Below are 26,905 nucleotides of genomic sequence, written 5' to 3' on the forward strand. Positions count from 1 at the left end.
GGCCGTCACTGTCTAAACTGTGAGAACAAAGAAAACACAGAACTGACTCAAGTATGATTTTATTACAGTTGAGTGACATATAAAAACATAATGAGACAATTTGTTTTGAAAATATATATAAAAAAACATGTTTTTATCGCTATCACTTCAAAATAAATAGCTTATTTTAGTACACTTTTTTTTTTTTAAAAAGGGAGAACGTACACAGTAGTAAATCAAGTAATCAGTTTTATGCTACTGACAGCAGATAATTAACATAAACACGTCTCTACAGACAGAGCTTTGGCATTAATGTTTCTTCTTTCCAAAATTAAACTGTCTCTTTAAAGATCTGATAAGAAAAAAAAAACATAGAAAGTTGGGAAACAATCCAGTCAAACTCCTTCAAATTACAAAGTGACACACCTTGACATCAGCGACATGACAAACCTGAAATATAAGCGGACCAGTAAAGGTCACTCTTTTTTCTTTGTCTGATTTCATTTTCACCAGTCTATCCAGTAGCTGTATTCTGCATCCAGTGTTGCTTTGGTTAAACAGTATCACCTCAATGGATTCAATCAGTGTAGTAAAAGGGGGTCATTCCCATGTTCCCAGGGTCCTATATTACCCAGCTGTGTACAGCCCAGATGTTCCCCAACCCTGCTTAATATGATAAGGGTTAGGTTAGGGGACCATAATCATGACCCTGAGAGTTGTGAAACTGCACTGGCGCAGGTCTAAGGCTTCTTTCAGACCTAGAGTTGTCTTGCTTTGGTCTGAATCAGGAACTAATGTTGTTGCACAGTTGTATGATTGTAATTGGTAGGTTACCAAGGAGGAAGTGGGTATACTCTCCTATATATTCCCATGGCTTTTTGTATACTCTAAACCACCAGAGAAAGAGGTGGACATACTCCATATACCTGCGTATACCCTCCACAACACCACTGACTACTGCAATATCCAAACAGGTTAAGATTAGAAAACAGGTCAGGGGTCAGGCTGCAGTCAGAGAGCTCCAACAATTTACTATCATCTGCCACGTTCAGGGTTAACTGGATAATATTTGTGAAATATTTAAATTAAAACAGGTCAGATTGGACCCGATCACAACAGTAGGGTTAATGTGTGACAGAAAATTGAATTGGGGCACATTGGACCCTGGGGACTTAGATAAGCTGCAGTAACAAGTGTGTCAGGGGCAGGAGGCAGAGAACGAGGTGATGGGGAGGCAGAGCAGAGAGCAGTAGGACGGGTGCAGAGGCTGGACCTGTCCAGGTGAGGGTTTGTAGGACATCCAGTCTGAACTGCTTCCTGGTTTACAGCACAGAGACACCTCACACCTGCAGACACACAAGATACACCATCACTACATGTGAGGCTGAGAAATGCATCCACCATCCTCTGCCCAAAAAACACACATAAGCTGTTGTCACAAACTGTTTGCACATATACCTACGAAAAGTTATGCACCAAAATTCGTATAAAACCCACGTAATCATGAGCCTTTAATTTGTGTAAATTCCACCTAATCAGAAAGGCTGGGATCATGTGACCAATTCACTGATGAATGTGAAGAAGGAAGTTGTATTAAGACTGATAGACCGTGTAAGATGGCTGGTTGGGGTGATGGATGGTCAAACAAACACAGGACTTTCCCCAGGAGACTGGAGTTCGTGTCCCGTGTGAAACCGAGTGAACTCTGAGTTATTTTGAGGTACATCTCTACAATGTTTATTTTTCTAAACTCAACGTACACATAACTTAACTAAACTTGCCCTACATAACTTGTCTGAATCTAAGCTTATTAGCTTTACTCTTCTAAACTCAACCTACGTAACTTTACTTTCCTAAACCTAATCTACGTAACGTTACCTGTCTAAATCTAACCTAGGTAACTTTGCTTGTCTAAACCTACCCTACGTGACATTACATTCCCAAACTCAAGCCACGTAACTTTACATTCCTAAACCTAACCTAGGTAACTTTACATTCTTTAACCTAACCTACGTGACTTTACATTCCTAAACCTAATCTACGTAACTTTACTAAACCTAATCTACGTCACGTTACCTGTCTAAATCTAACCTAGGTAACTTTGCTTGCCTAAACCTACCCTATGTGACATTACATTCCCAAATTTAAGCTTCGCAACTTTACATTCCTAAACCTAACCTACGTGACTTTACATTGCTAAACCTAATCTATGTAACTTTACTAAACCTGACCTACGTAACTAGCCATGTTTTACCAAACATGGCAATATTGTGAAACAGTCGCAGTTACGCACCAAAACTGTGTAGTTAGATTTAGGTAACAAAACTTCGGTCAGACGACTTATATGGACTTTTTTTTAATTGGGGGAGGGGCTGAAAAAAAAAATATGGTGAGGCTATGAAATGCTCGATACTGGCTTGTGACTTTATACAAAAAGGTGTCAGCTGGGTCCCCCGTTACGTTTCAGATGTCTATGAAGTATTCCTTTAAGTAAAGGTTTAGTGATATGACAGTCAGTGATGAGGCTCTGTTGTACCTGGTGACACTTTGGATGAACTTCTTCTCATCCTGATCCAGACACACGGCAAACGTCGTCCCGTCTATTCCTCCGTTCACCTCCACCTTGTCCACCTTTACCTTTGATATGGAGATGTGCTGCCAGAGAGCACGTGGAGGGAGAGGAAATGTGAGGAGGGGGATTTTTAAAGAGAGGGGTGTGTGTATGAGATTATGTTTATCAATGTTTAATTTCCTTCACCTGGTTGTAGCCCTTTTTTGACTTGGAGCACTGCCTCTTCAGGACCTCTGTCATCGTCAGCTGCAGACTTTCTATTCTTGAATCTGGATGGATGAGATTTGATTTGCTTAGACAAAAAAACCCCAAACAAAATTCACCTGCTGGCACAAGATTAAAAGGCTGGGACCATCAGTGTCACACACCGAGCTGCTCAGGTTTCCTGCAGGCTTTGTAGAGATTCACAGATGTGCAGACCTTCTCTGTCTGCATCCACTGGCTCCTCCCACTAACAGCCACCTGTAATTGGGTGTAGACAGACAGATATAAAAATAGCTCTGAATGTGAACTTTAATATTTGCTGTTACTGGAAATCTGAGGGTGTGAAAAATACCATGTTGTAGCCAACACTTAGTGTTAAAGGGACAGCCTCACGCTCTCCATCAATGCCAAACCTTTTGCTGGCAGCACCTGCAAGAAGACACATTAGATTAGATTAGATCAGGTGTGTGTGTGGGTGTGAGTATATGTGTGTGTGTGCTGTTGTGGCTGTCTGGATGTGTCAGAGTGTGACTCACCCATGGCCTTAACAGCTCTGGTTCCAGCAGTGTGCCCGAGCTCCAGAGAGTGAATAAACACTTCCCTTCTCTTCTCTCCTCCAGCCAGGGTCAGCTGTGTGGAGGAGGAAACAAAAAATGAATCAGGTAATTACTGTGTGTGTGTGTGTGTGTGTGTGTGTGTGTGTGTGTGTGTGTGTTGCTGCTCTCACCTCAGCCTGGTAGAGCTGCACCAGAACAGGCTGGTCTGCATGTCGGCAGTAATAAAGCACCAAGTCGGCCAGCAGGGGAAGACTCTCTGCGCTGCCACTGCTCACTGACTCATCTCCTCCCTCCTTACAGGCAGTCTGCTTCATGGAGGAAACGCACGCATGGATTTCAGGCAATGTAGGTAATGAGTATGTGCATACAGTAAGGTGTCAAACGTAACCAACGTAAGATTTTATTTACAAAATATTTAAGCAAGTCAATGATTTTTTCACACACTGAGCAGGGCTGTAGCCAAGATTTTAGAGATACTGAGGTCATGAGCCAACACCTTCAACCCCTAAACCAACCCCTACACTCTAGATATATAGACATATTGTAATTTGGGATTTGTCATAGTTTATCTTCTTATTAAGGTTAATTAATTGTGGATATAGTCACGAATTTTATTCCTTAACCCTTTGAAACCTGAGCAAATTGTCTTGATTTCTTTAAAAATATGGGAAGAAGACGATGAGCAATGAAAGAAGAAATTACCCCAACAACTAGCAACACATTAGCAAAAAGAGAAAATTGAAATCAAGAATTAGTAAAAAAGAAAAAAGAAAGTTAAAAAAACAAAAAACAAGGAATTACCTGGAAAAAGTGCTTAAAAATTATAATAATTCTGTAACATAATTTAAAAATTAAATTAAATTAAAAATTAATTAAATTAATTAATTAGCTAGCTTTTTTCATTTTCCACTAGTTTTTAAAAAATAATAATTTTCTATTTTTTTTTTCTTTTTTTGTGGGACATTTCTTTCCAAATTTCCCATTGCCTTTCATACCATGTTTTATTTAAATAAATCTCACCAATCTGCTTAGGGTTCAAAGGTTTAAATATCAGCGAAAGGCGTCTGAAAGGAGCACAAGAAAAGTGATGTTGCTCCAGGTTTTGAGGACATGGCGAAAGTATTGATTTATTTGGCCTGAATATGTCTAAATATCCTGGAATCAGCCAACTAAATTTAAACTCCCTGTATTTCCTTTGCCGAAAAGCCCCAAATTCCTGCAGAAAAACCCCAAGAACATGACCTCAGCATCCTCAATGGTAGCTACGGCCCTGACACTGAGGATTGTACACAATTCTATATAACCCTTCTCCCCTTTCTTGAAAGCAGGATTTAAACTTTTACATCGAATCAACACTGTATCTACAGCGTAGGCTCTGCGTCGATGTAGAGCCTACGCCGTAGTCTGACATGCACCTCCCCAGAAATGTAACTACACTGAGCAGTGTCGCAGACCTCCTGTCTGTCTCTGTAAGCTGAAACCATTTCCCTCAGTGGAAACAAAGCTTTGATTTACTTTAATTTCACAGATAAGAAACAATAAATTGTGAAGACAATAAAGCCTCCACAAAAATAGCATTTTAAGTCTTGTGTGTGATTTATCCTGGCTTCATATGAGCAGAGGAAATCTCTGCTAGCTGCTAGGCTAATTTATACAATGTAAAATGCCATAGGCTTGTGCTAATAACGTTAGCATGTTGTATTTGTTTGGAAAACGTGTTTAGTATAAGACAGTTGTTTTGTCAGTGAACCTTGTGAGCTGTAATGGAGCTGAATTTTGTAACGTTACCTTTGTTAAATGTTGCTGTTGTCCCTGGCTTCATATGAGTAGAGGAAAAGTCTGCTAGCTGCTAGGCTAATTTATACAATGTAAAATGCCATAGGCTTGTGCTAATAACGTTAGCATGTTGTATTTGTGGGGAAAATGTGTCCAGATAAAGACAAGTGTTTGTCTGTGAATGCTGTGAGTTATAGTGAAGCTGATTTGTGTACTTGTGTTTGAAACTGTCTCTATTAAGCCATGTTTAATGTGTGTTTAATGTGTGTTTTGAATCAACTAAACTTTACAGCACCTCACAGAAACCCTGCAGCCGACCACTGTTTTGGAGGTGTAACCGCAGAGTGACACAGACACACCTCATAGAGCTGACACACCAGTATAAATCCTGCTTGACCCAAGCAGCTTCTGTCCTGACTCATTGTGTAATGTAAGGACCAGAGTTGAAGACGGTATGGAAGGTACCTGACAGAGGACGTCAGAGGACAGGCTGAGCAGACTGAGGACGTTTCGCTCGTACCAGGGGTCCATCATGCCCAACATCTGGGCTATATCAGTGGTGCTGTCCTCCAGTATACTGCCATTACTCTCCTGTCAGAGGGAGACAAGAAAAGCTGTATTACCTCAGTCAAAGAAACACATCAATAACATTTCACATCATCATATTATCTAAAAGTACTATTTTCTACAGAGGCTCCGTTTATAAAGGGTTTCCACATAAAAAAGTAACTTTGGTATTTTTCAACCTGAGCCCTATTTCCCCCCTTTTTTTGTCGAAGTGACTAATCAGAGCAACAATTTTTAATATCGGTCCAGTCTTCAGTGAAAGCGCTGCAGCCAGCAGCTGCAAAACAGGCTGCGATGTAACGTCTTGGGTCATGTTCGCACCTCCATTTTACGTCCAGTAAAAGTGCTTGTTTTTACACTGACGGGCTCAGGTTGTTATCATGAGTGGCTTTTTCATGATACTTGGTTGAAGGGTGAAGCATGGGCCAAAGAAGAGCCCATTAAATTTTGGAGCAGATCTGATTCATGAGGTGTAAGACGAGGGAGTGCCCCTCTAGTTAGGAAGTGGTATCTATGAATACATTAATATACATTTACATATACAGATAAAAGGCTGAATGAGCCTTCTCACCACAGAGGCAGCAGTTTTGGTTCCTGTCGGCCCTTCGGTCGGTGTGTGTCCTCCCCCTGTGCTTCCTATCGTTCTCCTTTTGGTGGGAACAAAGTAAAACTGCAGTTTGCACGTCTTGGTGAGTCGAGGACATTTACTCTCTTTCTGCTGCAGGTCGCTGTATGCCCTGGCCAACCTGCCCGCCTCTCTGTCACCTCCAAACACCACCACTTTGACTAAGGTGGGCACTTCTGTCACATCGCCCTCGTCGCAGCTCAGGATCGGCCTCCTGCGGACGCACATGTGCTTCCGGGGGGAAAGAGGATCCAGAGCAGTGGTGGACGGATGCAGAGGATGAGCTTGTCTGGACATGGACCTGGAGTGTTTAAGCTGCGAACCAGTTCTTTGACAGTCTGTGGTAAAGTCACCCCTGTAGCCCATACTCTGGACACGGCGGCAGTTGCTCGGGCTGCGAGGACTCTTGAAAAACGAGGAGAAGCGCTCTACACCTAAGATGGATCTGGACTTCTTTTTGGGTTTCTTTCTAAGCTTCGGTTGGCTCTCTTGTCCCTTCTCTGCGTCCTCGTGTGTCGTGTCCTCGCTGAAGTCACTCTCCACACCTGAGGAGCCAGATGGCGTGGAGACCACAGACCAGCTGGAGGACAGAGAGTAGCCGGAGTCCCTCGAGGAAGAGGATGTGGTGGAGATGCGGTGGTTTTGAAACTCGTGCTCCACTTTGTTTCCCTCCATCTCGTCTTCCTCATCCACACTGGTGTCGTTAGTATCGTCCTCATCCAGTTCTGCTTTCAGGAAACAGTCTGGAAGTGAGTCCAGGTCCGACCCGCTGGTGAGAATGTAATACAGAACACCTGAAGAAGAAAATGTTTGAGAACGGTTAAAGACAGAACTCTGGTAAAGGCATCTGAAGAGTTGATGAAACTGATCTAATTACCAAGGGTGTCGTTCTCCCAGGAGCACGTGTGACATTTAGGGAGGGGCAGCGTAAAAGTCTCAACAGCCCCTAATGAGAGGAGGTCATACTCAGGTTAAGGAAGCCCGACGTGTCACACATTTATTTATCTTCACTTTGTCTGTGGCTTTTTGTATTTATATATTCTGTCTCACCGGTATCTGGGCAGCCATCAGCAGGACCAGGACCAGCCAGGCTCTCCCTGAGCCTTTCCATGCTCTGCAGCAGAACTCGTCTAGCTGTGCTGAGATCAGCTGTAGAGGCTGCTGTCTCCATGCGGTCCGTCACTGCCTCCACGAGCTGCTCCAGCTCCTCTGGCCGCTTCGTCTGGAGGAACATTAGGATGTTTGGTTTAGGAAGAAAATAATAAAAAAGGAACTGTGCATCTAAAACATGTTGGTGAGTCACCTGCAGGGTGGTGTGGAGCGCCTGCAGGTCGTGACCGGTGCCCAGAGCAGCCTGGAAGGCGTGCAGGATGAGGGTGATGGTGACGTCTCTGCTGGAGTGCTGGGTGCTGCTCAGCCGCTCCGAGACAGACTGGACCTCTGGAGGGACGTCTTCATCTGGGCTCACTAACAGCACCGTCCTGATGAAACACACACATACACCATCATACACAAAGAGAGCAATGATGTAGAAATCTTATAAAATGTCTCAAGATCTCAAGTGTTTTCTTAATTTATGGTTGTCGTTTTAGAAGTGCCATAAAGACATTTAAGATGTATGGAAACAGGAGCCATGCTTAGCTTGTTTTGATGGCATATATCATTTAAATTTAAATGAACTTACATGGTTTTAGAGCAGTGAATCTCTGGGGAAATACCCTGCTCCATGCGAAGCAGTCTTTGAAATGAAATACCTGAAACAAAAGTAGGCAGACAGTTTAGTTTTCTCAGTGGGTAAACACTGCCCCCATGTGGTCGCACTGATACCTACATAACCCTGATCCCTGTCTGATGAACTCAAGTATCCCGTCATCAACACCAGTCATGTTATAAATGTGACCAACTGTATACAAAAAAACATTAAAAGAACACTTTCACCCCAAAATGATCATTAGTATATCAGTCACTCACCCTGTGTTACACTGAATTTGGCAAGAAAACTATTTTTCTCATTTGCGCCACGGTGATTGAAGAATCCAAAAATGGCGGAATATTTAATGAATTAAAGCAAAAGGGGTCGGAGTTTAACGACAGCAGAACTATGTCAGATTATTCGTTCACAAGTCCACATCCCATTTATCAAATTGAACGCTCAGTACTTCCTGAACACATGCATTTTCACTAAGACCTTAATGTTTAATACTAAATCTTAAAAAAAATATTGGCATTGTACGTTTCTGCAAACCACAGATACGTCACATTTGCACGGTATAAACTTCGTGCCTCGTTGATGCACAAAAGTCATTTGGACATGGTTGGGAGGGGATTATGTTTTGGTTTAAAATACCCAGTTTTGGTGGCACAATCCCGTCAGGAAACACAACAATATGTTGGGAAAAAACAACTGCTTAATGTGGCAATATCCCAGCTGGAAACACAGTGACATGTTGCTGCAAAACATCCACCTTTGGTGCCTAAGAAGTCGCTGGAAACGCAGCGATGACTTGCTCAAACAACCCATTATGTTGTTTGCTGGTCTGACCAGTGGCCTGCAGCTTGGCAGGCTTCTCCCCTAGAAGTCACGCCATCCAACAGCCCCTCCACCTCCTGATGACAAAGGCAGCTCATATGCTACCTCACTTCAGAAATGCTGATATGAGACGTATGAAATGTGCAAATGAAACATATTTGTGGTTTGCAGAAACGCACAGTGCAAACATTTTCTTTGGGTGACGGAACTGTGAAAAGACTTCTCACAATTTGAAGAGTAGCACAACTGAGCTTCTTATACTTAAGTGTTTAAATATGAGTTTAGCGAAAATGTGTTTGGGAAGTAGTGAGCATACAACTGGATAAATGAGACTATATTACACTGCATGACTTGTGTTAGAGTTTGTAAACGGATGCTTTGATATAGTTTTTGTTGTTAATCCTGGCCACTTTCCACTCCAATTCTTCAAAAACTTTCTTAATTTTCAGAAGGGCTGCCCCCTAATAGTTGACCTAACATTAGCCGACCAGAAAGGTCATTAGTTGGCAAGATTTCATTGGTTGCTACCTCGATCGGTCGACCCTCCCCTGGACTGGACCATGTGGGACTTTAATTTGAAAGGACAGACACAGGAAGTGTCCACGCTCAGCAGTCAGACAGCAGTCAGGTTAGTTTCCAGGGCTGGTACCTGCGGTTATTCCACAGGCTAGTTAATAACATGTCGGGCAGGAAATCCAAAGTGTGGGATCATTTTGAGAAGGTGAAGGACGAACCCAAGGTGATATGTAAACTCATCTTCATTGGTCGACTACAAACATGACGTATCATCTGAAACATGGAAGTAGCTACATGCCCATTAGCCCACAGCGTCATTAACAGGCAGCTCGCTCAGTGTGTGACGTGCACTTGTAGATAAAATATAGGCCTATATTAATGAAGGTTCATTAGTACGGTTTGTATTTCTCTGTAATGTAGCACAGTGTTAACAATGTTACTGACACTATTCTTTCTCACACCTTCAACTCAAACCACCAAAACATATCATTTAATCATTACATTCATATCAGAAACATGCAGGAGACTAGTCCACTGATGGACCCTGATGACGACTAGGACAATTCTTAGGCGGGGGCAGCCCTAATTTTCGGATTCTCCGTACACCGTGCATGCTATGAATTCAGCGTAACATGGGATGTGTAATCCATAAACAAATAATCATTTTGCGGTTGAAGTGTTCCTTTAAGTACCTCCTTCCATACTTGAAAGAAAACAGTGACACAACATTCAGCCTTGTTATCAGTGCGTAAGAGCGTGAGTGGTACCTGGTGCTCTGAGCTCCTGCTGGATGATATTCAGCAGGCGTTTGCAGGCGGAGCTGCACGGCTCAGGCCAGGATAGGAAACTATGGAACAATATGTAGGCCTCCTGCAGCACGTCACAGTCTGACGCCACCTGAGGAGCCTGAGAAGAAACAAGTCACCAGGTTAAATAGAATAAACGGGAAGAATCTGTGTTCATATAGCCGCTGACTCCACCAACTCACTTTGAGGAGGGTTGAAGAGAACAGGAGAGTGAGAGGCACCACCAGCTCGTACTGACTCTGCTCCAGCACCTGTTAAAAAACATAAAATCATGAACTGACACATGCTGTCATTCCTCATATCACACTAATGATGTTGTTTTTCAGCTCTTGACCTCCTTTGTTTTCCTCAGTATTTTCTGTAGAAGGATGAGGAAGTTGTGCGGATCTCTCTTCACAAGTTCCTCCAAACACCAGCGGTTTATGCACAGCCCAGCTGCGGACAGACACAAACACACAGCTTGTTTCTCCTTTTAGGTTTCAGTCTGATAACAGGCGCTAAACACACTAGTTAGATTCACATGTTAAGTAATATTCAGTAGACGCTAAGTGAAAGCAAAATGAAAACACCGATCTCCCTTGTTGGAAATGACTGAACGAAGTTACAGCAGTTAAGTATTTCAAAACTGAACTTGCATTAACCACCATGACAATCCTCCATACTTTCTGTCACTCTTTATTCTGTGTGTCACCACTTTCAATTCCCGTTTGTTACCATAAGGTGGACAGCATGTTCCCTGTTGGTTTGCTGGTTGCGTCTATCAATAATTTCACATGTTAAAAATCTACTTGCCGTTTTTGTCATTTATTCAGTGAAATTCAGCAGAGGCGCGTCAGGACTTGAACAAACTGGTTTCAACATTGGTTTTAAGATATCATCTGTACTTTTCTGTACCACATGTAGATTTCTGGTGTGACTCGAGGACCCAAGTTGTGTCATATTTTCAGCATAGTTTCTTAAAGTTATAACCATTAAAGGCAGGTAGAGGATTGGGTCTTACCGTTCCAGAGTTGTTTGTCCGGAGTGTCCAGGCCCAAGCTGCTGAGGCAACGCTCGAGGACATGCTGGATACGATCCTCAGTGCACGAGCTCTGCTCCATCCTCGGCATCATCTTCTGCAGAGGCATCACAACATTCAGAGAGAAATACAGGAGATAAACCACAGGAAGTCCCAAAATAAAAACAAGAATCACACCCTATTATTGTGTTCCAGTAAACCGATATATTATGTCTCTTCAGTAATCCAAACTTCCTGTTATTGCTGTTGCCAACACTCCATAATCATTATTGTTCCTCTCCAGAGACAATCAAACACAATCAAGAGGACACGGCTCGCACAAACAGAGGTGCAAGCACAAATGTCCACGGCAAAGATGTCAGGGCAGAAACTAGAGCCTGCCACTTCCTACTAAAACCAATGAGTCACAGACTGTGTGTGCGGACCGGAGATGAGCTGGTCGAAAGAGGCAGCCGCAACTTCTTCTGCTTCTCTACTTCTACTTCATTCTTAAAATCAGCTGCTGACGCCAGATTTCATGTGACTCAAAGTGGGATGGAAATGAATCTTACAAAAGGACAACTTCCCATTTTATCATTATTGCTCATTATCAACAAGCAGAGACGAGTATCTGAGTGTTACATAATAAGGAGCACAAATGTCTGTCAAGGTTAAAGAATCACTCAAATATGTTAAAGCACCAAACCCAGTGAAGAACAACTGTTATGAACAAAACACACATTTCTGGAATTTGCTCACTACAGATCACATGACACCTGTGGTCGGGGTGCACAGGCATTTTATGACAAACAAGTAAAACCACACTGACCGCACAATGAAACGGACAATTTTGGAAACCATAACATTTCATTGGGGTAATTTAGGACATTTCCCCAGGCAGGGTCTGTTTCAGTGCCTATTGTGAATGATTTAGAAAGAAAAATTTAAATAAGACTGTCATGAGACTTCCCTCTGATGAGAAAAACTATTTTCCTCCTAAGTATATTTGGCTAGCAGGATGTCAATGCGCATACGGAAGCTACAATTGTGCCCAGCTGGCAGATGTGTCACTGTGACCACTATTGAATAATGTGTGGAGTGACACGACTGGAAAACTGGGGTCACCTGTGCCCGTCAAAACAGGAAGAGGCCTTCCGGGAAGCACTGATGTAGCACTAAGACGGGACAGACGGAGAAACTGCATCTGAGCTAGTGAAATATAATGAAGAGTGTGTGTGAAGTGTTGTAATGGAGCAGAGGAATCCCTTATTAACACCGCGGTCATGTTCTATATGGGTTCATTTCAGTTGATTTTAAACTGGATAACTGGATGTTGACACTAGGGTATTAACTAAATTTAAGTGTATATTGTTACAATATAGTCACATTTTTCATACAATTAAACTGTCAGTGTTTATTTAGATTGATCAAGTTTGCATCTGAACAACTGTAGAAGTTATATGTTAATGATTTATCCATTACTTTGAGCCCTGGGTCTTCAACAGGGGGTCGGTAACCGCTAGGGAGTCTTCGTACTTAGTGTAGGAGGGCTGCCAAATTATTGTTTGATAATCTAATTTAAGTTTGTTTTTCTTCAAAAATTAAATTTTAACATGAACTCAACACATTAGCAAAGATTAATCAGCTGACAGCTGAGGGATACCCAGGCCTATTTTTAGCAAACAACTTTAGCCATTTATCCATTATTTTTGCAAACCATTTTAATTGTTTATCTATTACTTCTAGCTAACTGTTTTTTAGCCAATCACCCATTACTTCTAGCTAACTATTTTAGCCATCTATCCATTACTTTTAGCTAACTATTTAACTACTTATCCATTACTTTTAGCTAGCTATTTTAGCCATTTATCCATTCCGTTAAGCTATTTTATCCATTTATCCATTATTTTTTAGCTATTTTAGCCATTTATCCATTACTTCTAGCTAGCTATTTTAGCCATTTATCATTACATTTAGCTAACTATTTAACTACTAATCGATTACTTCTAGCTAGCTATTTTAGCCATCTATCCATTTCTTTTAGCTATTTTAGCGATTTATCTATTACTTCTAGCTAACTATTTTAGCCATATCCATTACTTTTAGCTAACTACTTGCACAATTGATCATTGCTTTTAGCTAGCTATTTTAGCATTCTGTTACTTTTAGCTAACTATTTTAGCATCTATCCATTACTTATAGCTATTTTAGCGATTTATCTATTACTTCTAGCTAACTATTTTAGTCATATCCATTACTTTTAGCTAACTACTTGCACAATTAATCATTACTTTTAGCTAACTAATTTAGCATCTATCCATTATTTATAGCTATTCTAACTGATTCATAACTTTTAGCTATTTTAACCAATCATTCATTACTATTGACCATTTTAGCCATTTATAAATTATTTTTAGTTAAATATTTCAACTATTTTCTCCATTAGCTAACTGTTTTAAACTGTTTATCCATTACTTTTCACTAGTCTGTATTTATTACTTTTTGCTAACAGTTGAAATTGTATAATTCCAAATATTTATTCAACATTTAGCAACTATTTCATCTGTTTACTTTGAGCTATTTCAATATGTTATCCATCACTTTTAGCTATGTGTTTGCAAACTTAATAGTCTTCATGCACTCTCAGTTGCAACAGTGCTCAGCAGTTCCAGCTGATTCAATATGTGGATATATTTTCTTTACTCCAATCGCAGTTCAGTTTATTTTTTCTCTTGAGATTTCTTGAATTTAAAGTAGGAGCCGACACAAAAGGCACTGGCAGGGATCATCTGATGACAGGTTATAAGTGATGATGATTTTCTCGGCAAGATTGTTGTATTAATCTAACAGTAAAACCAGTTTAAACTGAAACTGCATCCTATTAAGTGCAGCAGCTTTGGGCTCTGAGGTACCTGCATATCCAGCTTCTGCAAACAAGCCAGTTCAATGATTTGTCTACTGAGGAAGCAGGTGTTAGTCCATTGTATGTGTGAGGATATATTGTCCAGCACTTCCATGCAAACCTGACTGTTACTGCCACAATGCAAAAACACTGCTCTCTGCTGCTGCTGCTTTAAACATTAAGATTTTTTTATTGCTTTAACTGCACAAAGTGGTTCATTATACTTATCACATTATCTTTCAATAAAGAAAAGAAACACACACTGCTGAGACTCAATAACCTATGAAATGCTTTGCAAAGCAAACTTTATATTGCGTAATTCTGAGTGTACTGATAAAGGCCTGCAGCAGCTTTTAAAAGAAGGGGAACAGGAAACATGCAGAACTTGAACAACACTTTGCAGTTAGATCTGATGGAAGTTATGTAACAGAAGTTTGTTCCTATTAGAGAGGCAGTATATGGAAATGGTGAACACATATTAAATGGCTCCACTGGCCAACCTGAGAAAGGCACAGGACACATACATGTAACTTACTGTAAACATGTTAAAGCATAAAAAGAAGTTAGAAATGAAAAAGAGACGGACATGAGTCTCACCCATCGACTGCTGGTATCAGTGTCCTCGATCATCCCAGATCAACCACAGCTGAGCAGCGGAGGGAAACAATACCGAAACCACATCCTCCTGTGTTGGTGCTTTTCAAAAATAGACCCTCCGACTGCAGAGTCAGAGAGCGTGTGCTGCAAAACAGGAACTGAATGAGTCTTTAGGCTGAGGTGGTTTACATAAGACGATATACTAATGTTGTAGGAGGAGTCTTTACTTGATAGACCTCATTACTGACAAATTAATCATACAAAATAAATATTTCACCTCAGTAATCTAGGTTTACTCATGCACACCGTCCTGGTTAAAGGTCTTTAAATGTCATGTTTATGTCTTACGTTTGAAGGTTTCCAACCTTAATAACCACTGAGAGCAACAAGTGGCAAATCAGAAGGCTAAGTCTGTAACTGCAAAGTGTTGACAGCTTTCAGTGGCTTGTAGCTTTTCTACTTCTTGTGTCTGCACAGCAATTTTAATTAAAATAGCTGTTCTACAGTACCTTTTTAATGTAGGTTAACATAAAGATTTAAAACCAGTTTTATGTTTCAAAAATGGCTAATGGGCTACTTACCCTGGGAGACACGTAGTGTAAAATTAAAAATTACAGTTTATTTTTTGTTATTTTTAGCCCAAATGATTTGATACTAGGCAGTAGTTATAATATATACAGGTCACTATATTAGGTACACCTTGCTAGTACCGGCTTTGACCTCCTTTTTAATTATTGGTGTCACAGACTCAACAAGGTGCTGGAAACATTCCTCAGAGATGTTGGTCCATATTGACATGATGACATCACACAGTTGATCCATGATGAGAATCTCCCGTTCCAGCACATCCCAAAGGTGCTCTATTGGACTGAGATCTGGTGACTGTGGAGGCCATTGGAGTACAGTGAACTCATTGTCATGTTTGAGATGATGTGAGCTTTGTGACATGGTGCGTTATCCTGCTGGAAGTAGCCATCAGAAGATGGGTACACTGTGGTCATAAAGGGATGGACACGCTCAGCAACAATACTCAGGTAGGCTGTGGTGTTTAAACCATGCTCAGCTGGTACTAAGAAAATCTCCCCCACACCATTACACCACCACCAGCAGCAGCCTGAAGCGTTGATACAAGGCAGGATGGATCCATGATTCTATCTGAATGTGGTTTTTCCAATCTTCTATTGTCCAGTTTTGGTGAGAAAACCCGTGTGAATTGTAGCCTCAGTTTCCTGTTGTTAGCTGACAGGAGTGGCACCTGGTGTGGTCTTCTGCTGCTGTAGCCCATCTGCTTCAAGGTTGGACAAGGTGTTGTTGCTTCAGAGATGCTCTTCTGCACACCTTGGTTGGAACCAGTGCTTATTTGACTTCCTGTTGCCTTTCTATCATCTTGAACCAGTCTGGCCATTCTCCTCTGACCTCTGGCATCAACAAGGCATTTTGGCTCACTGGATATTTTCTCTTTTTGGGACCATCCTCTGTAAACCCTAGAGATGGTTGTGCTGAAAATCCCAGTAAATACTCAGACCAGCCCGTCTGGCACCAACAACCATGCCACGTTCAAAGTCACTTAAATCACCTTTCTTCATCATTCTGAAGCTCGTCTTCATCATGTCTACATGCCTAAATGTGTTGAGTTGCTGCCACGTGATTGGCTGATTAACTATTTGTGTTAGCGAGCAGTTGAACAGGTGTACCTAATAAAGAAGCCAGTGAGTGTATATTGGAGAGACACATTCCACCCAATAATGTGCTCAGAATATCCATACACTCTAATATAACGTTGTACTGCAGCTCTGTGTGTGGTTTTGCAAACTGTCACTGTGCCAACAGCAGAAGCAGTTGTGCAACTGTGGTCGGTACAGTCACTGTCAAACATTGTCTCTGTTTCATTACTTTCAGTCTTATTGTCATTGGAGAGAACTTCAGTTGGGCTTCAGTGGCCCAACAGTGCTGTTACACACTGACCAGCATGAACATCTTGGCTTGACGCTGGATGAGCACATAACATTTAAAGAAGCTGTCAGTGTTGTAGTCAGTCAGCAGCAGAGCGCTGGGATGTGTACTGACCAAATTTAGACAATGCGGTAATCTGGGATTCTAAATTTGTGTGTGTGTCCTGAGTCTGACTGAGCTTCTGGTGTTTGGGGTTTCCCTGAACACACAAGTTGTAACACAGTGTATCATAGTGCAATTCAATCCTCTCCGAGAGTCCTAAAATGTACCTCAGGTTTGGCCGATAGTGGAGACATAGGATGAGAACCTCTAAACATCAGATATAAATGTCAAATGCTTCGGCTTTGGAATAGAGCTGTGAAGATTCCTGATCGGAGACTCACTAAAAAGATTTAATTGGGACACCTCCCACAGTCATCCCTGGAATAATATGTTGAGGAACTTATAATTTATTAGTTGTGCCCAAGGTACACCAAAGGGCAAGCCAAAACCTCAAGGCACACGTGTATTTATGTCTGTGCACAAAAGCTTCTATAATGTGTGTCACACGTGTGTGTGTTTCCCACATGCAAACAGCAACAAACAGGTTCCTCATGAAGGTTTTCTAAATTAAATTAAATTAGATATTTTAGCTGGAGTTTGCCTCTTTATTAAGAAAATGGGTGTTTGTACAACAAATCTATTCCCACTTGCAAATTAAGCAAACATGTATTATTTGCTGCAACATAAAATAATCTTGTGAGGCAGATGTCTTGTTTTTAAAGCCATTTTCCTAAGCTATAAATAAACAAGTCAGTTTGTTTTCTATATCTTCAAATCACAAGATTTCACTGCATCATATTTCTCCTTATTGGGACAAAAGAAGTGTGTGCTCTAGTTCAACATGTAGTACCGTTGATCTGCCGGAAGATGTCGCTGCTCCCTCTCCCTCCGCAGAGCCACTCCAAAGGCTCCTCTCCTGTCAATGAGTGGACCCCCTTTCTCCCATTATAACAGAGAGGGAATGGGACAGAAAGAGATAGAGGTGGGCAGAGGTGTGACTGAGAGGACAGGCAGAGGCAGAGGGACACTCACAGCCAGCTGGGCTTTTGCCATCTCTTATTTTTATTTAGGAATTTCACAGAGGGGGGAAAGTGGAGCAGTAGTTGTTCGTGCGTAAACGGGATAGGTTGTTCTCCAAATTGTTAGAAGGAGTTGAGCTTCACTTTCAGACTGAGCAGTTTATTTGGAGGTAGAGTCCTGGGTTTCTTTGCCTCGTAAGAATATTTTATTTCGCTTGTGCGTCCAAGTTTTTCCACATCAGAGCATCATTTATTGTGACTGTTTTGCCTTTATCTGAATTAATTATTAATCTTGGTTGTTTTATCTCGTTACATTTCAGCGCCAGAGTCCCTGCGGTGCACGGATTACAATGCAAAGGATTTTGGAGGTTTGGGTCACCTTGGTGACAGTGTCTGCGCTGACCGAGGGGGTCTTTGGAGGATACGGGCTCAGCATGTTCGCTGCACAGTCGTCCCCCCCGGACCCGTGCTATGATGAGAACGGGAACCCTCGGAGGTGCATCCCCGACTTCGTCAACTCCGCTTTCGGTAAGGACGTGCGCGTATCCAGCACCTGCGGCAACCCCGCCGCCAGGTACTGCGTGGTGACCGAGAAGGGCGAGGAGAGGACGCGGGACTGTCACACGTGCGACGCCGGGGATCCCAAGAAGTCCCATCCACCTGCGTATTTAACAGACCTCAACAACCCGCACAACCTCACCTGCTGGCAGTCTGAAAACTACGTGCAGTACCCGCAGAACGTCACACTCACCTTGTCGCTCGGTAAAAAGTTTGAGGTCACCTATGTGAGCCTGCAGTTCTGCTCACCCAGACCCGAGTCCATGGCCATCTACAAGTCCATGGACTACGGCAAGTCTTGGGTGCCGTTCCAGTATTACTCCACTCAGTGTAAGAAAATGTACAACAGGCAGAATAAGGCAGCGATCACCAAGCAGAACGAGCAGGAGGCCATCTGCACGGACTCCCACACGGACATGCACCCTCTGACAGGTGGACTCATCGCCTTCAGCACCCTGGACGGGAGACCCTCAGCGCACGACTTCGACAACTCCCCGGTGCTGCAGGACTGGGTGACGGCCACCGACATCAAGGTGATCTTCAGCCGGCTTCACACTTTCGGAGACGAGAACGAGGACGACTCGGAGCTGGCCCGAGACTCCTACTTTTACGCGGTGTCGGACCTGCAGGTCGGAGGACGGTGCAAGTGCAACGGGCACGCTTCGAAATGCGTCAAGGACAGAGAGGGGAATCTGGTCTGTGAGTGCAAACACAACACGGCGGGACCGGAGTGCGACAGGTGCAAACCTTTCCACTATGACCGACCATGGCAGCGCGCCACGGCCCGGGAAGCCAACGAGTGTGTCGGTAAGGCATCTCCTCTTTCCCTCCTCATCCTCATTATTTAAGCTCCAAAATCTCATTTTATTTAATTAAATTATTCGATTCTTTTAAAATGTGCTGCTACAAATACGCACGATCCCTGCGTCCTGTCTTTACGCACAGAAAGATTTACGCACAAATGTACTTTTATTTGCTGGGAATGAAACACAGATACACCTCTCAACTGGTGACATAACATTCATGATTTTGTTCTAAAGAAATGTCGGTGCTAAAGGCTCACATTAGGTGGTAATCTGACTTAATTAGGGTCTAATTAATTTGATTGTGGCCAAACAAATCCTGGTGGAGGCGAAGAAAGAGGAGAAGGCCTCGAGTTGAAATCTAACCTAAACGGTAAAAGAACCTTAATATTAAAATCAAGACACATTTAAATTAAACAGTTAAACTTAATAAAACTGAATCGGAAATCAATCTGCTTTGTTACTGTTATTATTATGACTTTTAATAAGTCCAAACAAAGTCACAAAAGAGTGACATTTATTTACATAAATAAATTCTCTAAATTTAAATAAATTCAAAGTAAATAAACTGCAAATTATTAAAATAAAATGTTAAATTCAGTGTTTGTGTTTTGTAAGAAAAAATATATTTATCCACATCAGATCGGCCTTTCTAAGGAAACATAAATGCACAATTTAGAGCAGACATTGCTCCAAGTATTGCGCCATTTTTCCTGTATGCTTAGATAAAATAATAATTAAGTGTTGTTTCCAAAGCTTTAGAAGTTATTTGTTTTGTTCAGTGACAAATGTATTTGTTGACCCCTGATTTTTTATCAACATCCAGAAGAAAAGAAAAGCCAGGAAGTCATTTCCACAAACAAAGTGCGCCTGTCCGAATGCGTAATTACGCTTTGACCCGTGTTTCCGACTGTAGTAGCGCTTTAATAGGAAGGAAACATTGCAGCTGCGGAGATAGACTGCAGGGGCGTGTTGTGTTTCCATAAGCAGGTGCTATTACAGATTGGATGGGCGATTAAGGCGGTTTTATTGACATTTTTGGCACGTAGAGTATAAACTGCCACTTTAGAGCCAGTAAACTATTCAGAGAGGAGGACAAAGCCCGAGGTAATTTGAAGCCTGATCTGAGTTTTTATCCGTGCAGAGTGTATTTGCTGTGATGCTTATTTTCAACAGAGCAGGGGGGTGTTATATCAACAGTTCAAGCCCCCCTGAGCTCCAGAAACAAACCTGGAAAAGTAACAAGTTCTGACAGTGCCATGGTTTGCTTAACCAAACGGAACAAGTGAACAAGTTGTTCCCCTTGGCCTCCGCCTTTTGCCTCTGCAAAGCCAGCATCTCAGTGTATTTTACTAAAACAAAAGGTTGTCACTTGTGGCATCCATCTCGCTGTCAGTGGGAGGCCCCCCTTTCACCATCCCGCTTTTTGTGTGAGCGGTGTCATCAGATAAAACCGCAGAGAAGCCAGACTGAGCATGTCTTCCAAAGAGGAAATAATAAGGGTGGCCTGACACCTATCCCTGAAAGAAGAAGACCCAGGGGAGGGGTTGTTTCCATTGAGCAGTGGGTCCATATGGTCTGGCGGTGGGGATGCAGAGTGGTTGGTGCTAATGATCTGTCTGGATTTCTGCTCCTCGCTGTGGGACATTCAGATATTGAGAGAGGAGTGTGAAGGAGAGGTGTGTGTTGTGTCTCACTCACTGGCTGCAGGCATCAAGAAGTCAGTCTCAGTGAGTTTCCCATGACTTTGCACGCAGGGTTGCCATCATTTTGTCAAGAGGCATTTATGTTGGCAGCAGCAGCTTTCACATTCCTATCAGCTGCAGTTGCACAATTTACAAATGTATTCATAAAAGCAGGGCTGGGGCCAGAGGGGTGGACAGGGGTGACACAGACCTCCCCCACAGACTCTTGTGCCTCACCCACCACAGGCAGAAGGTGACAGGGAATAGGTTTGGTAGCGTCATGGATGGATGGAAATGCTGGACCAACATTTTTTTGTTGAAAACTTTTGACGAAAAGAGGCACAAAGCAAATATAAATGACCACAAAAAGATGCAAATGACCAAAAAGGGAGGCCAAACTAATTAAAAAAGACACAAAACGACTACACAGAAATTCAAAATGACAACACAAAGATGCAAACTAATTTAGAGAGACACAAATTGACTACACGATATATAAAATAACTACAAAATGACCCCAAACTGATGCAAATGACTATAAAGAGATGCAAACCTACCACAGAGAGGCACAAAATGACTACACAGCTGCAAAATGACCTCAAAAAGATGCAAACTACTTTTAAAATGCACAAATTGGTGTCTCTAAGTGATACAAAATGACTACAAAGAGAAGCACAATGACTAAAGGGATGCAAAATGACTGTAAAATGACCCCAAAGGGATGCAGAATTACCACAAAGAGACACAATCCGACCACAAAGTGCTGCAAAGTAACCACGAAGAGGCACAGAATGACAACACAGATGCAAAATGACTATAAAATGACCCCACAGTGATGCAAATGACTACAAGGAGATGCAAACCTTCCACAAAGAGACATAAATCGACTACTAAGAGATGCAAAATGACCACAAAGAGACACTTAACGACGAAACAAAGATGCAAAATAACCAGAGAAACACAGAATGACTACAAAAGATGCAAACTACTTTAAAGAGACACAAACTGGTGTCTCTAAACGATGCAAAATGACCACAAAGTGTCACTAAACAACTACACAAAGATGCAAAAAGACCAAAAAACAAACAGAATGACCACAGAGAGGCACATACTGACTACAAAGCAGGGCTGCAACTAACGATTATTTTCACTGTCGACTAATCTGTCGATTATTTCTTTGATTAGTCGTCTAATCATTTTATCAAAAAATGTGTTAAAACGTTGAAAAATGTCGGTCTGTCTCTGCCAAACCCCAAAACTATGTCATCTAATGTCTTGTTTCGTACTCACGCCAAAGGGTTTTAGTTCACTGTCATGGGAGAGTGTGTAAAGCTGCCAATATCTGAACATAAGAAGCTCCAATAAGAGTATTTCGGGTACTTTTATAGTACTTTGCTATGAAAAATGACTCAAACCAATTTGTCAACTACTAAAATAGTCACAGATTATTTTAATAGTCGATTAATCAACGATTAGTCGACTAATCGTTGCAGCCCTACTACAAAGAGAACCACAATGACGCAAAGTGATGCAAAATGGCTACAAAAAGATGCAAAATGACCACATAGACGCACAGCAACTACAGAGATACAAAATGACTGTGAAATGAAGCCAAAGTGACACAAATGACTTCAAAGAAATGAAAACTTACTACAAAGAGATGCCAAGTGACCAGAGACACAGAGACTAGAAACAGATGCAAAATGACCACAGAGTGATGCAGAGTGGCTCCAAAGTGACGTAAACTAACAACTACGAAATGCAAAATGACCACAAAGAGATACAAAATGACTACACACCAGCAACAGAGATGTAAAATGACCAAAACTGACTACAAAGAGGCACAAAACAGCTACACAGAAATGTAAAATGGGTGGGGGTCCCTTCATATGTCTGTGTCCAGGGGCCTGGCTCTGTTTAAGTTAATATTATTTAATATTAGTTGGCATTTATTTCTTAATGTAATGTAACTATTAATTAAGTGAATCTACTTTAACTGAGAACCAACTTAACACATTTTCACTAATTTTACAAATGCATCAAATTTGCAGACGGAAATCTTTACACTTGTATTAATGCACGATGATGTTTGACCATGACCCATAATCATTTATGTAGAGGAATGAATGAGGCAGAGAAACACTCACATATGGTAACACATGAGGCTCTCCTGTCCCAGGCAGCTGCTTCATATTCTCTCCATGTTCAGCGTAGCACTGACCCCTGACAGTCAGGCCCCCGCTCCTCTCCGGCCTGACTGATGGGCTGTGAAGGGAACTGTGGGAAACTTCCACTTGCCAAGTGGGTTTTGAGGCGAGTTGAAAATGGTAGCCTCAGTCACTCATACGTGTAATTTTGAACATTTGTCCAATTCTAACTGTGTTTTTTCTGTCACTGCGCCATGCGATGTTTTGTGTTATGAGTCAGCTGGAGGTTCAATCAGTCTTGTTTCTTCACACTTTGATGTGCTTTTAGAGTAAACTTTCACTGTCACATGGTCTTACATTTGGCAGACGCTTATCTGGCTTCAGATGTGTTTAATATGAAAGGAGATGTTAAAGAGAGCCTTGTAATTTCAGCAAACATCCAGCCTTGTGGAATATAAATCTGTAAATCTGTGATCACAGCGTCAGCTACTATCTGTCCTAGTAGAGAGTATTTTGTTTTGTGCTCTGCTCAAAGTGTTTTATTAAACCTACGCAGTAATGTGTGTGAGGAAGAGCCGACACGTTCGCCACCCACAAGGTAGCTGAATTAGGATATGATTGTATCAATTGCCTGCTGGCGCTGCTCCCAGTCTGTGCAGCACGTACTGGTGCTCTCTCCAACAGCTCTAATAATAGAGTGCAGAATATAAATGCATGCTCACTTGTTTTTTAAAGAACCAGCAGGTCTGATGACAAAAATGGAGAAAGAGAATTGAGAGCACAAATGCAGTGTTAAAATCAGTTCTATAATTACCTTTTTTTTTTATAATTACCCTATATTTACCTTTAAATTGGATGTTTAATACTGTTCAATTTGTAGAAGTGGATATTGCTTCAATAATGTTTTCATAAAATCAAACTGTCTAGGCTAGGTTGATTTAGTCATGATTGCATTCATAGTCCCTTTTGAACTGATAAAAGCCAGACATTCTCCCATTTATTGATTTTTTTAGACCATGAACTGCAACCATTTATCTTTGACTTTTAGCTAACTATGTCAATCATTTATCCATTACCTTCAGCTTACTATTTCAACCATTTTTTGTTACTTTTAACTCAACATTTCAACTGTTACTTATAGTGAACTATTTCTACCACTTAACCATAAGCTAATTATTATAACCATTCTGTTGCTGTTAGCTAACAATTACAACCATTTATTCGTTACTTCTAACTAACTATTTCAACCATTATCTATTACTGTTATCTAACTATTTCAACCATTTATTCGTTACTTTTAGCTAAGTATTTCAACCACTTAGCCATAAGTTAATTATTTCAATCATTATCTGTTACTGTTAGCTAACTATCTCAACCACTATCCGTTACTTTTAGTTAACCATTTAAACCATTTATCTGTTATTTAGCCATAAGCTAATTATTTCAACCATTATCTGTTACTGTTAGCTAACTATTACAACCATTTATTCGTTACTTTTAACTAAACATTTCAACCATTATCTATTACTGTTAGCTAACTATTTCAACCACTTAGCCATATGCTAATTATTTCAACCAATATCTGTTACTGTTAGCTAACTATTTCAACCATTATCTGTTACTGTTAGCTAACTATCTCAACCATTTATTCGTTACTTTTAGCTAACCATTTCAACCATTATCTGTTACTTTTTCAACCACTTAGCCATACAGTAAGCTAATTATTTCAACCATTATCTGTTACTGTTAGCTAACTATTACAACCATTTATTTGTTACTTTTAACTAAACATTTCAACCATTATCTATTACTTTTAGCTAACTATTTCAACCACTTAGCCATATGCTAATTATTTCAACCAATATCTGTTACTGTTAGCTAACTATTTTCAACCATTATCTGTTACTGTTAGCTAACTATCTCAACCATTTATTCGTTACTTTTAGCTAACCATTTCAACCATTATCTGTTACTTTTTCAACCACTTAGCCATACAGTAAGCTAATTATTTCAACCATTATCTGTTACTGTTAGCTAACTATCTCAACCAGTATCCGTTACTTTAAGCTAACTATTACAACCATTTATTCGTTACTTTTAACTAAACATTTCAACCATTATCTGTTACTGTTAGCTAACTATCTCAACCATTTATTTGTTATTTTAGCTAATCATTTCAACCATTACCTGTTACTGTTAGCTTACTACTTCAACCATTTTTTTGTTACTTTTTCAACCACTTAGCCATAAGCTAATTATTTCAACCATTATGTGTTACTGTTAGCTAACTATCTCAACCATTTATCCGTTACTTTTAGCTAACCATTTCAACCATTATCTGTTACTGTTAGCTAACTATCTCAACCACTATCCGTTACTTTTAACTATTTCAACCATTTATTTGTTACTTTTAGTTAACTATTCAACTACATTGCCATAAGCTAACTATTTAAACCATTATATGTTACTGTTAGCTAACTATCTCAACCATTTATCCGTTACTTTTAGCTAACCATTTCAACCATTATCTGTTACTGTTAGCTAACTATCTCAACCATTATCCGTTACTTTTAACTATTTCAACCATTTATTTGTTACTTTTAGTTAACTATTCAACTACATTGCCATAAGCTAACTATTTAAACCATTATATGTTACTTTTAGCTGACTATTCAACCACTTAGCCACAAGTGAACTATTTTAACCATTCATCCGTTACTTTTAGCTAACTATTCAACTACTTTGCCATAAGCTCACTATTTGAACCGTTATCTGTTACTGTAAGCAAACTATTCCACTATTTATTCATTGCCTTTAGCTAAATATTTCAATCATTTATCCATTACTTTTAACTATTTTAATGAGTTTGTTAAACCAGTCACCATGTCTCTGTTTGATGGCTAACTAGTTTCACACACACTCACAGCACGTGGCGTTCAGGTGCCACAGCTGACTCAATAATGTATTTTTAAATCCAAATGTTATTTCACTGCTTCTAAACAATCTCACCCCTGGTTGGAAGTCAGTGGTCTAGACACATCAGATCAGTCAAGAGTGTTTTGAGAAAACTGCGTACGTGTCTTTGAACTACAACCCAGTTGCATGACAGCGGCTGAGAGACAGAGAGGGGACAGACTGGTACAGACAGGAGGAAACCAGACTCTTATAGAACAATGGCACCACACTGACCACCGTCTATTTTACAGAGCCACTCCACATCTGACATTGCACTCCCTGTTTAGTTTATAATCATCTGAATCACAACATGCTTTTAGGGACGTGGGCTCACAGTGTCTCTGTGCTGGACCAGTCGTTGGTGTCCATGTGGCTCTGTGGGACCACTGACGCTGTTTCTGCTGATGGTGAATATGCCGCTGCCTCCCCTGGGTTGCCAGGTTGGGCCAGGCCTGCTCACCATCTGGGTCTCATTTCAGCTCCATGTGACGGGAGAGAAGAATTTCTGTAAAGCATGATGTCATGGATGTTGTTCTGTCTTTCTCGTCCTCTGGTATTTTGGTTCCTTCGTTCTCGCTCCTTCCCTCTGTCTCTCCCCGTCAGTCGCTGTGTGCCAACGCCAGCGGACAGTCAGCCATTTCCATTTAATTTGTAAGCTTAGACATATTTGAGGGTTTTGATTTTTCACATGAAGTTAGTCAACAATAGCCAGAGGACACGGCTATTTCTGCGGTTGTCTTTGCTTTGTTGACTTCTGTTTTGATGGGTTTCATGTTCAAATACATTAGCTTAACATACTGAACGATGCAGTAATGGAAACAGGCTGCGTTTAGAAGCAACAGTTATAACGTGCAACAGTTGTAGTGAAGTCACTGAGACACTATTTCACTGTCATACTGAAGCACCCATGAGCAGGGCACGAGTCTGCGACAACTCCTCAGGCTCTGACCTTTGACCTCGCTCTGGTAGGCAAAGCTTTTGGGGTTGAATTTAGTGGTAAAGATTTAAAGAGGACTTTGGTCCTGCAGAAATGAGAGTTACAATTTACTGAATGAGAGAACACACAAAAAGGAAAACAAGTAAATGTGATTGTGAGCATCTTGCTGTTGTTGTGA

The 26,905-nt window shown here is 41.0% G+C and overlaps 3 protein-coding genes across 8 annotated transcripts in view; 2 read left to right on the forward strand and 1 right to left on the reverse strand.

Moving 5' to 3' along the window:
- Window positions 1–26,905, forward strand: part of kri1 (KRI1 homolog) — a 602,835-nt gene that overhangs the window by 323,764 nt on the left and 252,166 nt on the right. The gene's annotated exons all lie outside the window — the stretch shown is intronic.
- The window catches only part of LOC125879065 (phosphoinositide 3-kinase regulatory subunit 5-like), a 135,779-nt gene continuing 108,942 nt past the window's right edge, over window positions 69–26,905 (reverse strand). Inside the window, exons 4-21 of one of the 4 annotated variants that reach the window (XM_049560671.1) lie at window positions 14,629–14,772; window positions 11,133–11,247; window positions 10,467–10,567; window positions 10,315–10,383; window positions 10,094–10,232; window positions 7,965–8,034; window positions 7,584–7,761; window positions 7,331–7,502; window positions 7,158–7,226; window positions 6,227–7,074; window positions 5,554–5,679; window positions 3,483–3,620; window positions 3,292–3,385; window positions 3,108–3,184; window positions 2,920–3,013; window positions 2,738–2,820; window positions 2,516–2,634; window positions 69–1,325 (exon numbers count right to left, since the gene is read on the reverse strand). In XM_049560671.1, the coding sequence (XP_049416628.1) occupies window positions 1,178–1,325; window positions 2,516–2,634; window positions 2,738–2,820; window positions 2,920–3,013; window positions 3,108–3,184; window positions 3,292–3,385; window positions 3,483–3,620; window positions 5,554–5,679; window positions 6,227–7,074; window positions 7,158–7,226; window positions 7,331–7,502; window positions 7,584–7,761; window positions 7,965–8,034; window positions 10,094–10,232; window positions 10,315–10,383; window positions 10,467–10,567; window positions 11,133–11,247; window positions 14,629–14,661 (2,673 nt within the window). In that variant the 5' untranslated portion in view covers window positions 14,662–14,772 and the 3' untranslated portion in view covers window positions 69–1,177. Of the gene's footprint in view, window positions 1,326–2,515; window positions 2,635–2,737; window positions 2,821–2,919; window positions 3,014–3,107; window positions 3,185–3,291; window positions 3,386–3,482; window positions 3,621–5,553; window positions 5,680–6,226; window positions 7,075–7,157; window positions 7,227–7,330; window positions 7,503–7,583; window positions 7,762–7,964; window positions 8,035–10,093; window positions 10,233–10,314; window positions 10,384–10,466; window positions 10,568–11,132; window positions 11,248–11,327; window positions 11,341–14,628; window positions 14,773–26,905 lie in introns of those variants that run through there. The other 3 variants (XM_049560672.1, XM_049560674.1, XM_049560673.1) reach the window with 3 other exon arrangements.
- ntn1b (netrin 1b) overlaps window positions 17,195–26,905 on the forward strand; it is a 75,096-nt gene continuing 65,385 nt past the window's right edge. The window contains exons 1-2 of one of the 3 annotated variants that reach the window (XM_049560730.1): window positions 17,195–17,859; window positions 17,963–19,007. In XM_049560730.1, the coding sequence (XP_049416687.1) occupies window positions 17,993–19,007 (1,015 nt within the window). In that variant the 5' untranslated portion in view covers window positions 17,195–17,859; window positions 17,963–17,992. The remainder of the gene's footprint in view (window positions 17,860–17,962; window positions 19,008–26,905) is intronic. The other 2 variants (XM_049560728.1, XM_049560729.1) reach the window with 2 other exon arrangements.

The sequence above is a fragment of the Epinephelus fuscoguttatus genome, linkage group LG19 (genome assembly GCF_011397635.1).
Source record: "Epinephelus fuscoguttatus linkage group LG19, E.fuscoguttatus.final_Chr_v1".
Taxonomy (NCBI): Eukaryota; Metazoa; Chordata; class Actinopteri; order Perciformes; family Serranidae; genus Epinephelus; species Epinephelus fuscoguttatus.